The 13970-nt window shown below is 55.6% G+C and overlaps 6 protein-coding genes across 6 annotated transcripts; 3 read left to right on the top strand and 3 right to left on the bottom strand.

Annotated features, from left to right (window-relative positions):
* Positions 1-205: 205 nt before the first annotated feature.
* LTHEOB_3467 (Aminotransferase class-V) lies at positions 206-1631 on the top strand (the record flags this gene model as incomplete). The annotated part of the gene is made up of 4 exons (XM_035512393.1): positions 206-321; positions 376-509; positions 590-942; positions 1005-1631. The coding sequence occupies 4 exons, from the start codon at positions 206-208 to the stop codon at positions 1629-1631; spliced, it is 1230 nt and encodes a 409-aa protein (XP_035362555.1).
* A 671-nt stretch (positions 1632-2302) lies between these two features.
* On the bottom strand, positions 2303-5682 carry LTHEOB_3466 (Ph domain protein; the record flags this gene model as incomplete). Its single annotated transcript, XM_035512392.1, has 7 exons — positions 2303-2878; positions 2944-3195; positions 3245-3592; positions 3643-3743; positions 3807-4509; positions 4596-5582; positions 5635-5682. The coding sequence occupies 7 exons, from the start codon at positions 5680-5682 to the stop codon at positions 2303-2305; spliced, it is 3015 nt and encodes a 1004-aa protein (XP_035362554.1).
* Positions 5683-7110: 1428 nt separating this feature from the next.
* On the top strand, positions 7111-7576 carry LTHEOB_3465 (uncharacterized protein; the record flags this gene model as incomplete). The annotated part of the gene is made up of 2 exons (XM_035512391.1): positions 7111-7245; positions 7331-7576. 2 exons carry the CDS (start codon positions 7111-7113, stop codon positions 7574-7576), a joined length of 381 nt encoding a protein of 126 aa, XP_035362553.1.
* A 495-nt stretch (positions 7577-8071) lies between these two features.
* Positions 8072-8777, bottom strand: LTHEOB_3464 (Thioredoxin; the record flags this gene model as incomplete). The annotated part of the gene is made up of 2 exons (XM_035512390.1): positions 8072-8426; positions 8551-8777. 2 exons carry the CDS (start codon positions 8775-8777, stop codon positions 8072-8074), a joined length of 582 nt encoding a protein of 193 aa, XP_035362552.1.
* Positions 8778-11173: 2396 nt separating this feature from the next.
* Positions 11174-12407, bottom strand: LTHEOB_3463 (uncharacterized protein; the record flags this gene model as incomplete). The annotated part of the gene is made up of 5 exons (XM_035512389.1): positions 11174-11207; positions 11283-11374; positions 11427-11729; positions 11878-12311; positions 12371-12407. 5 exons carry the CDS (start codon positions 12405-12407, stop codon positions 11174-11176), a joined length of 900 nt encoding a protein of 299 aa, XP_035362551.1.
* A 461-nt stretch (positions 12408-12868) lies between these two features.
* LTHEOB_3462 (Conserved protein (fungal and plant) protein) lies at positions 12869-13831 on the top strand (the record flags this gene model as incomplete). The annotated part of the gene is made up of 2 exons (XM_035512388.1): positions 12869-13326; positions 13375-13831. 2 exons carry the CDS (start codon positions 12869-12871, stop codon positions 13829-13831), a joined length of 915 nt encoding a protein of 304 aa, XP_035362550.1.
* Between the last annotated feature and the right edge of the window lie 139 nt (positions 13832-13970).

The following is a 13970-nucleotide window of genomic DNA, read 5'->3' as shown; positions in this document are numbered from 1 at the left end:
TATGTAATCTCAACAAGCATGATGCAAGCCGATTTGACTGGGGAAGAAGTCTTGCTGTGGTGATCCCACTTTTTATCGGGCTGCCCCGCACTTGGGTGGATACGGAAAGTGGGATGCATCTCGGTCGTCATCCAAATCACACCGAGCTGTCCTCGACATACCCCGCTGTCTGCCTCTGAGCTCTACCCTCACATCACGATTCATCATGGCCTCTACCTTCGACATTGCCAATGCGCGCTCCAAGTTCCCTGCTTTGAACCAGAAGCAGGTCTTCTTCGACAATGCCGGCGGTAGTCAGGCCCTGGGCGATGTCATCAAATCGTGAGAGCGAAAGAGCAAGGGAGAAAGAGAGCCGTAGGACTGACTCCAATTTAGCATCTCCGATTACCTCTCCACCAACAATGTCCAACTTGGTGCTTCATATCCCATCGGTGCTGCTTCGACCAAGCATTTCAGCGACGGCCTTGTAGCTGGCGCCCAGTACATCAACGCCGAGAATGACGAAGTTGGTATGTTGATTTTTCATCTTTCAGCGCTCAATTGCTACTTAATAGCATGATACTGCAAGTGAAGACTGACCTTTATCTAGTAATTGGCGGCTCCACCACGCAGCTCTTCCGCAACCTCTCCATCGCCATCGACTTCTCGCCCGGCGACGAGCTCGTCGTCTCCAACCTCGACCACGAAGCAAACATAGCTTCCTGGGTCGCCATCGCCAAGCAGAAGAACCTCACTCTAAAGTGGTGGACCGTCCCACCGACCACCAACCCCAAGCTCACGCCCGAGTCGCTCAAGCCGCTGCTCTCCCCCAAGACCAAGCTCGTGACCTGCACCCACGCCTCCAACATCCTCGGCACCATCCACGACATCCGCTCCCTCGCGGACACCGTCCACACCATCCCAAGCGCCCTCTTCTGCGTCGACGGCGTCGCCTACGCTCCCGTAAATCAACCCACCCCCTCCCTCCCCACACCAAACCGCCCAACTAACCTCTCCACCCCCAGCACCGCCGCATCGACGTCAAAGCCCTCGGCGTCGACTTCTACAGCTTCTCCTGGTACAAAGTCTACGGCCCCCACATCAGCATGCTCTACGGCTCCCGCGCCGCCCAAACCGCCCTCACGCCCCTCTCCCACTACTTCAACCCAACAACCACCCTAACCGACAAGCTCGGCCTCGCCGCGTCCAACTACGAACTCACCCAAACGCTCCCCGTCCTCCTCACCTACCTCGGCGGTCCCTTCGCCGCCGGCAACGCGGCCGGCGTCTCCTCCGCCATCGCCGCGCACGAGCAGCGCCTGCAGGCCGTGCTGCTCGACTACCTGGCGAGCAAGGGGGATCTGGTGACGATTTACGGCGAACGCGATCCCGACGCCGCCAAGCGCGTGCCGACGGTGAGCTTCGGCGTGAAGGGCAAAAACGCGCGCGAGGTCGTCGAGGCCGTCGAGGCGGTGTCGGACTACGGGTTCCGCTGGGGCCACTTCTACAGCAAGAGGCTGTGCGACGAGGTGCTGCAGCTGGCGCCGGAAGGCGTGGTGCGCGTGAGCATGGTGCACTACAACACCGAGGACGAGATCAGGGGCTTCGTCGAGACGTTTGATCGCGTCATCTTTGGGGGATCGAAGGCGTGAAGGAGGAGAAGAAGGGTGGGGAATGAGAGGGGGTGCGGTAGAGATATTGCCACCTTCCGTCTTCAGTTTCGGTTGTCTAGAAAGTCAGAGAGAGATGTCTCCCCTTTTCGGATTGGTAACAAAGTCATCTTGTTGTTGCGTTTTGAAGGGTAGGTATTTCATCCGCATGCCGAGCTTTGGCCTCCTCGAGCGTTCCAGCTATGCATTCAGGACCCAGACCATATTTGCAAATCTATTCATCACCGTGGCCTCAAATAAGAACATTGAATGCGTTCGGAAAACATTAGAATTTAGTGTCGGGTCTCGTATGCTCCCAGGAAAGAATCATGACTATGAGTACAGCGAGGAAGAAAAATGAGTGGTATGCCAGATGAAAAGCAGAGGAAACAAGGCAAGCTGAAGAGACAATAAGGAAAAAGAGACGTTTAAAAAAAAAATGAAAGGCAAAGGACCAAGCCAAGGGAATCTCAGGAAGATAGGAACAAAGGAAAAGGAAGAAAAAAAAAGTACAGACAGGAAAACCACCACCACCGTGATCCCCCAAACCGATAAGAATGCCTCCCACCCCAACCCAACCCAGACGTCAACCACTCACACACATCATCCATTAAACCATGAACAAACACCCGCAATCCCAATCCAACCCAAACGCCCTCACCCCCACCCCTCAATCAAGAACTCTCCACAATCCTCACCTCCTCCGCCTGCGCCAACCTCTCGCACTCCGTCTGGATAGCAAGCACCCAATGGTCCCTCTCGGCGCGACTCCGCGCCTTAAACACCATCGTATTCCCCGGCACGCCGAGCTGACTGACCAACTTCCACCTACTCCGCCTGCCGCCCTCCTTCTCAAACACCTCCCTCTGCACCTCATCGTCCCCATGACCCCTCCTGAACAGACTCTTCTTGCGGCCGTGCCACAGCGCGAAGCACGTCATGTAGTCTTCGTCCGTGCTGGTCCAGCCGTCCTCGAGGTAGATGCGCGGCAGCGCCGTGTGGCCGGGGCGGTTGTTGTCGAAGGTGCGGTTCTGGTATAGCAGGTCCGCTTCGGTCAGGAGGCCGGAATAGAGGTAGCAGTCGCGCAGGTCCAGTGTCGAAATGTGCTCGTGGTGGATGTGCGCCAGCTGCTTGCCCGTGCTCTTGCGCACAGAGTCTTGGAAGATCAGCAGCGTGCCCGCCGACAGGATGACCGAGCAGCGCGTGAAGGTCGCGTGGCGTCGCGGCTTGCGGAAGAGAACGCCGGAGATCTGTCATGGAGTTAGGAAACGAGACAGGTTCATGATGTGGATTGGTTGAGGGTGGTGTAGCGTACATGAATAGAGCGACAGGCGGAAATTCCGCACATATTGTACAGTTCGGAGCTGGCATGCGCATGTAAGACTTCCCACTTTCGTGCGAACTGTCCCACGATTGCTTCAGCCTCCTCGTCGATTTTGAGAAGTTCCAGGTTGTATTTCCGGATCGTTTTGTAGAGTTGAATGTCGGTTGCTGTGCGATACTTCCAGTACTTGACAAGCTTGCGGAGACGGTGCATCCATTCCTTCTTCGTCATTTTGTCGAAAGCCTGTGCTTGTTAGTAAGTCCAGCATTACTGAGGGTTGGCAAACGCTTACTTGAAGACGAATAATAAGGCCATTCCTCAAGACCAGCTCAAACGTTCTTTCGTCATCGAATTCGTGAGTGATGCCATCGTCCTCCATTGAGTCATCCACATCCAGATCGAAATCAACATCAGAGCCTTCGTCCATGTTCTCGTCGGCCGCAGATGCACCGCGGTGTACTTTGCGGACCTTCTTGATGTTGCAGAGGTTGATGTAACCATCGCATTTCAGCAACAGGTTCGTCTTCCTCTCAGCTTCATCTTCAGCGTCCCGGTCACGGTAACGGATGTTTTCTGAAGAGCCCCCGTCGCCCCCTGCCAGCCATTCTATCTCTCCGTCCTTGACGGGATAAGGATTAACCTGCCCAAGATTAGAAGTCATAGAGAAAGCTGCAAATCTCATGAACTTACAGCATACACCAAAGGTATTGCGTCGGTGATCTCCTTTGGCGTGGGCAGTCGCGAGCTCCCAATGCATGGTAACTTGGGTGGCGGTGGTGGAACGGCTTTTGCTGGTCGGGAGAATACCAAATAGTTGTCGTGCGTCGAAAAATAAAGTCGTTTGAAAAACATACGGCCAAGCCTCTGATCAAGTCCCCTCTGACTTGTCAGTCGGATCAAAAACCCTTCAACTGGCACAGGCTCTTCAATGATATTGTTCTTTTTGGTCCTTGCTTTGGTGGGATAGTGTTCCTTGGGACGTAGCTCCAGTTCGTGGGTTCGCGCCATGGCAATAGAACCGTACATTTTCTTCTCGTTGGGTCCGTGTATCCACTCCAATCGGTCATACCGCTTCCAAGCAAGTCCAATTCGTTCGGATGAGGTCCATTTCTTGACAACCTCGGAATATTCTTGGGTTTGGCTTAGCATCTCAATGGCACGGTTAATGATGTTTTTAGCAACAGCTTGCTCCTGCTGGACCGCCTTCACCATTGCTTCCTCATTCCCTTTGGCGGCTTCCTGTAGCTCCTTGGATGACTCCAGCTCCTGAAACGGGTTTTCCAAGCGGAGGCTCACATCCAGATCGGGCACGTTGACTTGTAGCTCCGAGGCTCGGTTCCATCCTAGGACGTTCCTGAGGAAGGTATACCACTCAGCAGCGCTGGAGCCCGAACGCGGGCGCATGATGTAAATCTTCGTTCCTTTGCGGTACGGCGTCCATATGACAACCGTCTTGTCCAGTGATGAATAGAGATTGACTCTAGTGTACTTAGGGCCGAGTCGAACTTCATGCTTTGCCTTCTTTTTATTTTTTGATCCTTCAACCGCTGCGATTACCTGTATCGGTGGTCAGTCAAGTTTTGAAACGAACCCAAATTCTCTCGCATGCATCGATTTGAATCGAAATCAAGGAAAGCACCTACCCGTGATTTGTACATCTGGAGTACAAAAGGAAAATCCTCATCGGCTTCATGATTGTCGCGGCACACAACCATGTACTCCCGCCATTTTTCACTGGTGCGTGATTCAATCTTGTGGGCTTCATTCTCGTCAAATTCTTCACCAACTTCGGAGATTGTGGTATCCACGCGCACCAGCATCTTGTCCATTTTGACTATCTGGCCATCGCGAAGCTTGGTTTTCTTGAGACGACGGCCTTTCCGGCCCAGGTGAGTCCGAGCAAGTTGTGCTTTTGCCTGGATCTCAGCCTTCATCGAATCTTCGGGTAAATCAAACTTCACCAAGGCACGGCCACTGTCTTGCCTGGTATTACTCGCCTCCTCGGGCTGCGTTAGCACAGGTTCCGGGGCAGCAGTGTGGGCCTTTGGTAACAACGAAGAGGTAGAGCCGTCAACACGTGGAGACGAGGGGATCTGCAGGCTGCTCTCGGCCACGGAAATGGCGCGCGGCTCCTGGATTGAAGGCGGACGAATCTCTTCGCGGGCCGTGACATAAGAGCCTGTATTATCTCTTTTGTAGTCCGGTCTTCTCAGTTTCTCCACGCGGCTTTTTGCGGTGCTGGATCGTGATTGTGCCCTTCTGTGCCGTCCTGCCAGCTCCTCGTCGACTATCTCGGGGTCTGGCTCGCTCGCCCGCGGCACGACAACGATGGCGCCCGTGTCGGCGGCCCCATCTCCGTTGGCATGAGCATGGTCGTCTTCGTCAAGGTCGGCGGGTTGTGGAAAACTCGGGCGGAATGGTCTCGAGGTGCGTGGCCCGTCAATGCCAGAGGTGCGGCGGTCGTGGGTGATACGGAGGTCGGTTGAAAATGTAGCAGCGCGCGAGGAGTAATTGATGTGCAGATGGTGTTTGTACCAATCGTGGCGGTGCGACTTAAGCCAGCCCTCAGGAATCGGGCCTATGAAGCAGCGGCGCGAGGTAAGATAGAGGTGTTCGGGGGTAGCATGTTGCTTCGAGGCGGTCAGTAAGCGTAGAAAGTGGACACGGTAGAAGACGACGGACCAAGCGCTGTGCGGTATAGGAGTTGGGATCAAGCGCACCCGCGTCCATAACTTGGGGCGAGGAGGCGTAAGACAGGCGCGCCGTGAGCGGCGACTGGAGCGGGGGATGGAGAGATGTGGTAGGGCGGGTCGCGGGCGGTGGATGCAAGGAAGAGGGGCACGTCACCCTACAAATCAAAATAGGCAAGCAACATGGCGACAGGAGACATTAGACATTAATCAGGGCGCTCTTGCGAATTTGGAGTCGCGCACGCAGCTGGCCAGCAGTCGCAGACAGCAGGCTGCCGCTACGGACGCGCCGAGTTGTGGCTAATGGTCCAGAGCCAGCCCCATTCCTTGCTGAACCCCTGTGCACATCATGCCCAGAGCCGCCTATGGGCCTGTGCTCCGCCGCCGTCTGTCGCATCGTCCCACTTTTTCCCTCTCGCCCTCCCGCTCTCCAGCATGCTCTTCTGCCGACTCTGACCTACTCTCTACGGCCTAATTACGATCGGCTGGTCGGCTAGTCTGACGTTCGAGATCCAGGTCGCCGGAACCCTCGTAGCACGCCTTTACGAGCCCCTTTGGTGCCGTTTTCAACACTTTTGCGCGCTCTCATAGAATTGCTGCCCTACAGACACTTTTCAGAGCATGGACCAGGAATGATGTCACAGCTGATAGTCGATCATGAGGTACCTTGGTATGACAGCAATGATACACGTGCCGAATGCCGGATTCGACAAAATATCCTGGTGATTTTGCTGCATGATCTTCGGAAATGGCCAACCAGATGCAAGGAATCTTGCCCCACCTGTCGTCGACTCTCTAGCTTGAGGATTTTCCTTGCATCCGCGGAAATTCGGCCTGGAAAGGAATGATGAGATCTAGGGAAGAGTGATAAGCTAACCGATACCTATCAACTACCGTTCTCAGAAAGTCTACTCTACAGGTGAACCCTGCATGGTGCATTAGCTTAGAAATAGTCCACAACAACACCTCGGTTGCATGTAAATCGATGTCTTCTCCAAAGTTTCTAACCATCCAGCTGTTTTAAAGACGAAATCACCAAGTGATTTCCTCTAGAAATTCAAATACTTGTCCAGAGGCTCGTTAACTTTACTTTCAGGAAATCAACTTTCACGCGCGCAAATCACCAAAAGCGCGTATGCCTAGAGAAATCTCACCTTCAACCTCAATCTAGCTTACTATTGCTTATTATCTAGAGACAATACCAAAACTCACCTTCACGCCCTCATATTGTTCGTCTTCCTACTCGACCAAGTGATCCCAGAGAACCATGTACCAGAACATCACATGCCACATCCTCAGCTCCGATCGCACTATTGTCCAGTCATGCCTTCCTTCTGCTTTCCATCGCGAATGCCCGGCCACTCTTCTTGCTCCTCCTCTGACACTCCTACCGTCCCGATACCTCCAAACCTTCCATCCCACAAAGCCCTTCACGATGCCACTCTCAGTATCCTCTACCCCCACAAGCATGGATACCAAAAGCACCACAGCCCGCTCCACCGTCGCCGTCGAGCTGCGCATATGGGACCCCAACACCGCCACAACCACAGCCACGAGTACCACTCCGCGCATCCGTCACCTCAGCGGCGACATCAGCTGGGAGGTACGTGGGAGAGCTCACCAACCCGCAAGCGCAAACAAAAAACAAAAAAACGGAGGACAACCTAACTAACCATTCCCGCACACAGAAACTCCACCAAATCGCCTACACGACCTTCAGCGTCGACCGCGCCTCCCACACCGTCCACTTTCACCGCGACTCCTTCCGGGACGGCGGCGGCGCCTCGCCCACGAGCGGCGGCAAGCGCAAGCCGCGCCTGAAGATGGGCCTCTGGGCCGCCGGCGTCTACCACGGCGTCGCGCTGCGCATCCGCGGCGACCGCAAGTTCGTCATCTACGCGCACTTCGTCAAGAAGGACGAGTATTGCAAGTGATGGGGGAAAGAGAGAGAGAGAGAGATAATGGTGTTTGGGCGAGATTGGGCGAGCGTTTGACATAATCGGCTTTCAATGCTTCTATACGGAGGCGTTATGGAAATTTGGAGGTCCCTTGGGATAGGCTGCATTCAGGAGCATTGGGATGGAAGCATGGGCTGGTTAGAAGCAGCAGGAATTGGCGTTTTGGAAAAAGATGGTTGATTGGGACCATTGGTTTTTGATAGGAAAACAGAAGTCATGACATTCAGTGCTCTGGGATCAGAATCAGCGCAGCGACGATGTCAAGCTGTATTGAGGAAAAGAAATCCACAGCGGAACACACGTAGTAAAAGACATCAAATAAATTATACCCTTAGAAAGGGCATTTCCAAAAGACCTTGGCCCTGGTATAAAAAGCGGCCAGATAAGAACCCACCATCACAAACGCATAAAACGCCGCATCCCGTCTGTAGCCCATGCAGCACCTCTCCATGCAAACTCATCCCCCCAACTCTACTGGTTCTTCTTGTTCACATTGAACGGGCTCTCCCTCGCCGCCGCAAACGCATCGAACGAGAACAGCGTTATGACGTACAGCGCAACGAACCGCACTACCGTGTCCAACAGGCCGCCGCGCCTCTGCGTCAGGTTCCACGCCCAGTCTCCCGTCGTAGCTGAAGACGACGACGATGCACCACCGGCATTGCCGAGCACGTGTCCCTTCGACTGGAAAGCCGTGCTGGCCCGCCCGGGGCCCTTCGCCGCGTCGGCCGCAGCCTTGGTGACGGCAGCGCGCAGGGCGGCCGGGTTGGCGCCGCGGATGGTCTCGGTGACGGAGCCGTTCTTGAAGACGAGGAAAGTAGGCATACTAGAAACAATCGAAACCTCTCAATCAGCTTCCGAATTCCTCATACCGTTCGAAAGAAAGTGGGGAAGAACGGGCCCGGGGGAGGGGGATAAGGCGACGAGAACATAGGGGAGAGAGTACGTACGCAGAAACGCCGTATTTGCCGGCAACGCCCTGCTGGGCGTCGACGTCGACCTTGACGAACGACAGGCGGCCGGGCTTGGCCTCCTGCTGCGCCAGCTGTTCGAAGACGGGCGCGATCGCCTTGCACGGCCCGCACCAGTCGGCGTAGAAGTCGGCCACGACGTACGTGTTGGACGACAGGATGCTGTTCCACTGCGGCATGCCGCTGATGTGCGTGATCTTCGACATGGTGTGTGTGGGGTGGAGTGGGCGAGAGATACAACAGGGCGGATGGCGGCAGTAGCGGCGGGTCGTGGCGATATGCAACAACTGAGACGATTGAGGATTGAGGAGCCGGTCGTAGCGGGTGTGTGTTAGCGGTCAGCGAGAGATGGTTAGTCTGGCAAATTCTCGCGCGGCGAAAGGAATGGATTTGCTTCCAGCTGGCGGACGTTAGGCAGCTGTTGTGGCAGAAACGAGGTGAAGTTGAAGGAAGGCGCAAGCTGGCTGGAGCTCATGCCCGCGCGCCGCACCGCCTCAGCCCTACGCCGAAACCCTTGTGAGGATCGTCATTGTCTCCCCCACCATTCTCTGCCAACACACAGGTTCAAATGTGCTTCGTAAAAGATCCTCTTTGTTGGCTTTTGTAATCTTCTTAGGTTGAGGAAAAAAGGATGGCCCCAGGTCCGGACAGCCCCAATAGCCGTGAAACTCCTAGACAGTCTGTATCCCCCGTAAAAAACAGCTCGCAAACCCTTGACTACTGAACAATGAACTCCGATACTTTTTTGAGTACACCCACGAATCTTCACACCCCTCTTACCGTGCTCTTCGCCTCATGAGAGCTCCATTCCATGCTTGAAGATCACTACTCTCCTCCAGAACCTCCTCTGTCCTTCTCGCAGCAGCCCTCCCACCCTCTCTCCTATCGCTCCTCCTCCTCTCCCGCTGTCGTCCCCTCTCCTGCCATTCATCGTCATCACTCGGCGTATCCAACAATCCCGCAAACGACGGCCGTCCGACCTGCCATTCGCCATGCCTTCCACCATCCCCCCGGAGATCAGCAGCCTTCGAGTCCTGGCCCCTCCGATGGTACGGCCGCCTCGACCTCGACCTCAGACCTCTGTCCAACCTCGACTCTCTAGAGGGAGACCGCGGCGCCACGGACGGCACCCTCGACGCTAGCCTCGAGTTGGGAGGCGCAATGATGCCGCCTCCTCTACTAGCAGCTAACAAGGCGGGTCTGCCGCGCGGCGCGAGGCGAAGCGACTCGACGCCGGTGCAGAGCTGGTCGATAAGGTCGGGCTCGTTTCGGACGCAGGAAGGGCAAGAGCAGGCTCCACTTCTGCTGGGCATTTCCCTCCGCATTTCTCTCTGATAGGGACGGCCGAAGCGTGGTGGGGATGGCGGTGCGGCACGACGAGGTAGCGGCGGTAGCGGCGGTTGTGGACGCGACGAAAATGACTGGGGCGGAAGGTAAGGCGAATCAATGAACGACCCCCTCCTGTCGCAACCCCGGACGCGGTCGCCCCCCTCCCTCGATCTGCCATTTTCGTACGATCTGCCAAAGTAGTCCGCAGGGCCGTCATACTTGACGTATGAGTAGGGATATTCTCTCCGTCGCTTCTCCTGGTCTTTCCGCTCGCTTCGAGGAGCGCTCTGGTAGATGTGGAGGCATGGCCACAACCAGCGCCAGCGACTGCACCTGCAACTGTGACTCAACGAGGGAGAGGGGGCAACGCGGCGGCGGACGGTGATGAGTCGCCGGCTCCGAACAGAGTCCAAAGGGGTCTGCTGACGCGTTTGGGAAGTTTGATGGTAGCCTGGCTGCTCGTAGCAGGGGATCAGGCGCCGGCGCGTGCGCTCCCAACGGCGGTGATGTTTCGGGATAGCGTGATGGTGGTGAGCAGGAAAGTCCCAATGGGGTATAGGTGAGGAGTTTCGGCGGTGAAGAGTTATCGGCATGATGTTAAGGCGAGGGCCTTAAGGAGAGAAACCCGAAGTACGAGGATTCGACTTCGCCTGAGAAAAATAGAAAAACAAATCCAGAAAGATAACCGGAGAGCAGACGGAAGCAAGGAGATATCCAGTGAAAAACCTACCGGATATCACACGTATTTCTACCTACCGCAGCAGCTTGCTGGACGCGCAAAAGGTCTGGTATCCATGGGCGTGTACTCTCGTCCAAGTGTTTGTGACTAGAATGCACATAATAGTTGCCTATTTGTTATCCGGCAAATGCTTGTGTCTTGCCTTCAAACCAAGCTCAGAGGTGGTGATGCGGCATAATGTCAGTTCGCTTGGTGAAGCAAACCTGTAGTCAGCCGAATAGGAAACTTGCAAGGACCAGATCTCAAGCTTGAAGGCCTCCAATCAATCTTCCGGAAATTACCGATGAGGTATATCCGGACCTTCCGCTGTCCTCTTTTTGTATGCCGACGCAAATCTTTGTCGATTTCCCTGGTGCACGAGCGACCCGCCATTTCTTGGTCGTACCCACTCTCAACAACGCATTCTCACCAAAATCGGACCGAAGACGATGATCAGGAGAAAGAAGGGAAACGGAGAAAGGTATGTAGCATTCCGGGGTATAACGAACCGATTAAACAAATATAAACAAGCAAAAGAGCAAGGGTCAGCCGTCATCAGCGCGTAACCCGCTCCACAATCCGGAGCGTACTGATGGCAAAAGTTAGCAGCCATGCCACTAACGCTAGTAATAAAACGGCCGTTAATGATTTCTGCTGGTCGCACACGCTGGATTGGTAGCATGTCCGGACTTCCGGGTCGTCGCGCTCGGTGTTGTCCACACACGCCCAGCTTGAGTCTGTTAAGGATTGAAAAGCCTACGTCATTGTTAACTGCATTGTGCTTGGCATGGATGCGGGACTGTCTCACAATACTGAGGTTCGCAGAATCGAAAACAATAAAAAGTAGGTCAAGAAAGATCAGACGCAGCTTGGACTTGGGATTCCGCAAGCCAAGCGGTTGGGCCGTATACTCGTCATAGGTAATGTAGCAAAGGTAAACAATAGCAATCACATCCACGATAATGGCCATGTAGGTGGACGAGCCAGCGTCACAGTCGCTGCGGTTGGTAAGGTGGAAGATGCGGCCAGAAATTCCAAGTGCTGCAGCCGAGAAGGTGAGGACGACAAGACGAATGACAAGCGGAATGTAGGGGTTCCGCATAAGAATACGCTGCAAGCAATGTCAACAATCTGAAACACGCAGGAAGAGCCGGTCACGCAACGGCAGCGTCACACAAGTCCAAAACTAGGAGGAAGCGAGGAAACATGCGAAACGTGACGGGTGTTTGGGTCGCAGTTCGGCCCGGGGAAAGTCTCACATGGATTTTGCGGAGGCGGCTCTTCCGCTTTGCGTGGCTAAATAGCCAGAATCCAGGCTGCTTTTCCAGATCCGTCTTCGTCGCCTCGTCTGGCTCCCATGGCGAGTCGAGATCGTTGAAGTTGTCGCGGATCCATTCCGGCGAGGCCACCTCGCGTTGGGCGGACGACTGCGGCGGATCGGGATATTTGGAGGCGAGCGCAAATGCGCGCCAGCGCGACGCTGCCTCAACTGGAGAAAGGTTGGGGAGTGGCGGGGCAGCCTCGCGGGCGTGATCGAAGCGGCGGCCGGCGGGAGCGCCGGGACGAGGAGAGGGGTGTGAGTTGTGTGAGGCAGGGCGGGCGGTCTGTGGCGTCTTCGGCAGCAATAGCGGCGTCACCTGGGTATCGAGGCGGAGTTCGTCGGAGGAATCATTGTGGGCAGAGCGCACCCAAGCTGAGCGGGTGAAAGTGAGCACGCGAGTGCGATTGTGGTGAAGATGTACGGGGGCTTACGAGGAACCGTCCGGGGCGTCTCATGGTCGGAGGCCATAGCTTGGGCGACCGGCAGAGTGGTGAGAGCGGGCGCGAGGGCGAGTCGAGCGAGCGTGGTGGTTTGGGGCGGCTTTTGTGGAGGGAAGGCCTCCAGCTGCCGACGGGTGAGAAAAGACCGGCCTTGGGGAGGCTGAGGATCTCCAATAACAGGCGGCTGGTGGCCGGAGCTGGGAGGATGTTGCCTGTGCAGATCGCGTCCGGGAGATTGCCTTGTCGCAGGGACCATGCATGACGTTAGGTTTAGCACCGCCAGGCCGCCGACCACAACGCCTGAGGCTTTCAGCTACCATGGCAAGCGAGAGCGCTCCCGTTGCGCGCATCAACTAAGCCTCCAAAACCTCAAAAAAAAAAGTCTCGTCGCCCAACACTGCGCCCCGCCTCCAAAAGAGTCTCGTCGCCCGACGCCTCCAAAAACGTCTCGTCAACGCCCGACCTCTCCAACGGTCGCGACCCGCCACCATGCGGCTATTCCTCCTTCCAATTTCCACCCGTCGCGCCCTCATCTACTGCGAACGTCGTTCCGCTGCGGCGGGAGAGAAGCCGTCGGTGCTCGACAAGGTCACAAACAAGGCAAACCAGACGTGGGCAGACTGGGAGAAGGTGCCGGCCGAGGTGCCCTGGTACAAGGGTGGCTGGAAAAAAACCGTCACGGTCCAAGGCAATCGCGTACTGCGCCGGATTCCATACCAGGAATGGGGACTCAAGACGATACCTGCGCTGAGCAGTAGGCGTCGCGAGGCAGAGCTCGAGGGCAGCGAGGTGCTCGAGGTCAAGTACCCGGGCCTGTTCCTCAAGCCGGAGCGCGTGTCGCCAATTCTGCAACAGCTGGCGACGGAGCGGCAGTCGCTGCATCGCAAACGCCTGTGGTGGAGTATCATTGGCATGCCGATTTCCGCACCGTTCGCCCTGGTGCCAATGTAAGTGGACCATGCGCCTGGGGATTGACCAAACTGACCCGCCTCCAGAATACCGAACATCCCCTTTTTCTACCTCGTCTTCCGCGCATATTCTCACTGGAAGGCCCTGTCCGGTTCGAAACACCTTGAATTTCTGCTTAAGAATAATCTTATAAAGCCGAAACCGTCTCATGAGCTCGATCAGCTGTATGCTGCTGGCCTCATTCATCCTACCCGACAGCTGTCGCGCGATGCAGCACCGCCTTCTGAAGAGCAGGCCGAGGCGGTCGCCGAGATTGTCAGGCGCCAGACAAACAACGAAACAGAAGATGTCATGGTTTTGCAAAAGTGGAATGGCAAGCTGTTGGCCGAAAGATATCATTTGCCGGAAATGGAGGTCGAGATCGAACGGGCGGTTGAGCAGGTTGAAAGCTCCATAAAGGCAAAAGAAGAGCTCCACGAGGAAAAGCGGGAGATCGAAAAGGCAACGGCATACCCAGAGGAACCGAAGAAATCCGAGAAATAATGCTGGTCGTTCACGGCGTCGGCGCTGGCGCAGGCGAGTAGTAAACGCGATGTACGATTGATGTTGTAAGTGGGAACGTTTCTATGCAAATGTACGACTATCCATAACTCCAAATTCCAACTAAATATCAGGAGAGCGA

Source organism: Lasiodiplodia theobromae (genome assembly GCF_012971845.1).
Source record: "Lasiodiplodia theobromae strain AM2As chromosome Unknown scaffold_9, whole genome shotgun sequence".
NCBI lineage: Eukaryota > Fungi > Ascomycota > Dothideomycetes > Botryosphaeriales > Botryosphaeriaceae > Lasiodiplodia > Lasiodiplodia theobromae.
This window is presented reverse-complemented; position numbering and strand designations above follow the sequence as displayed.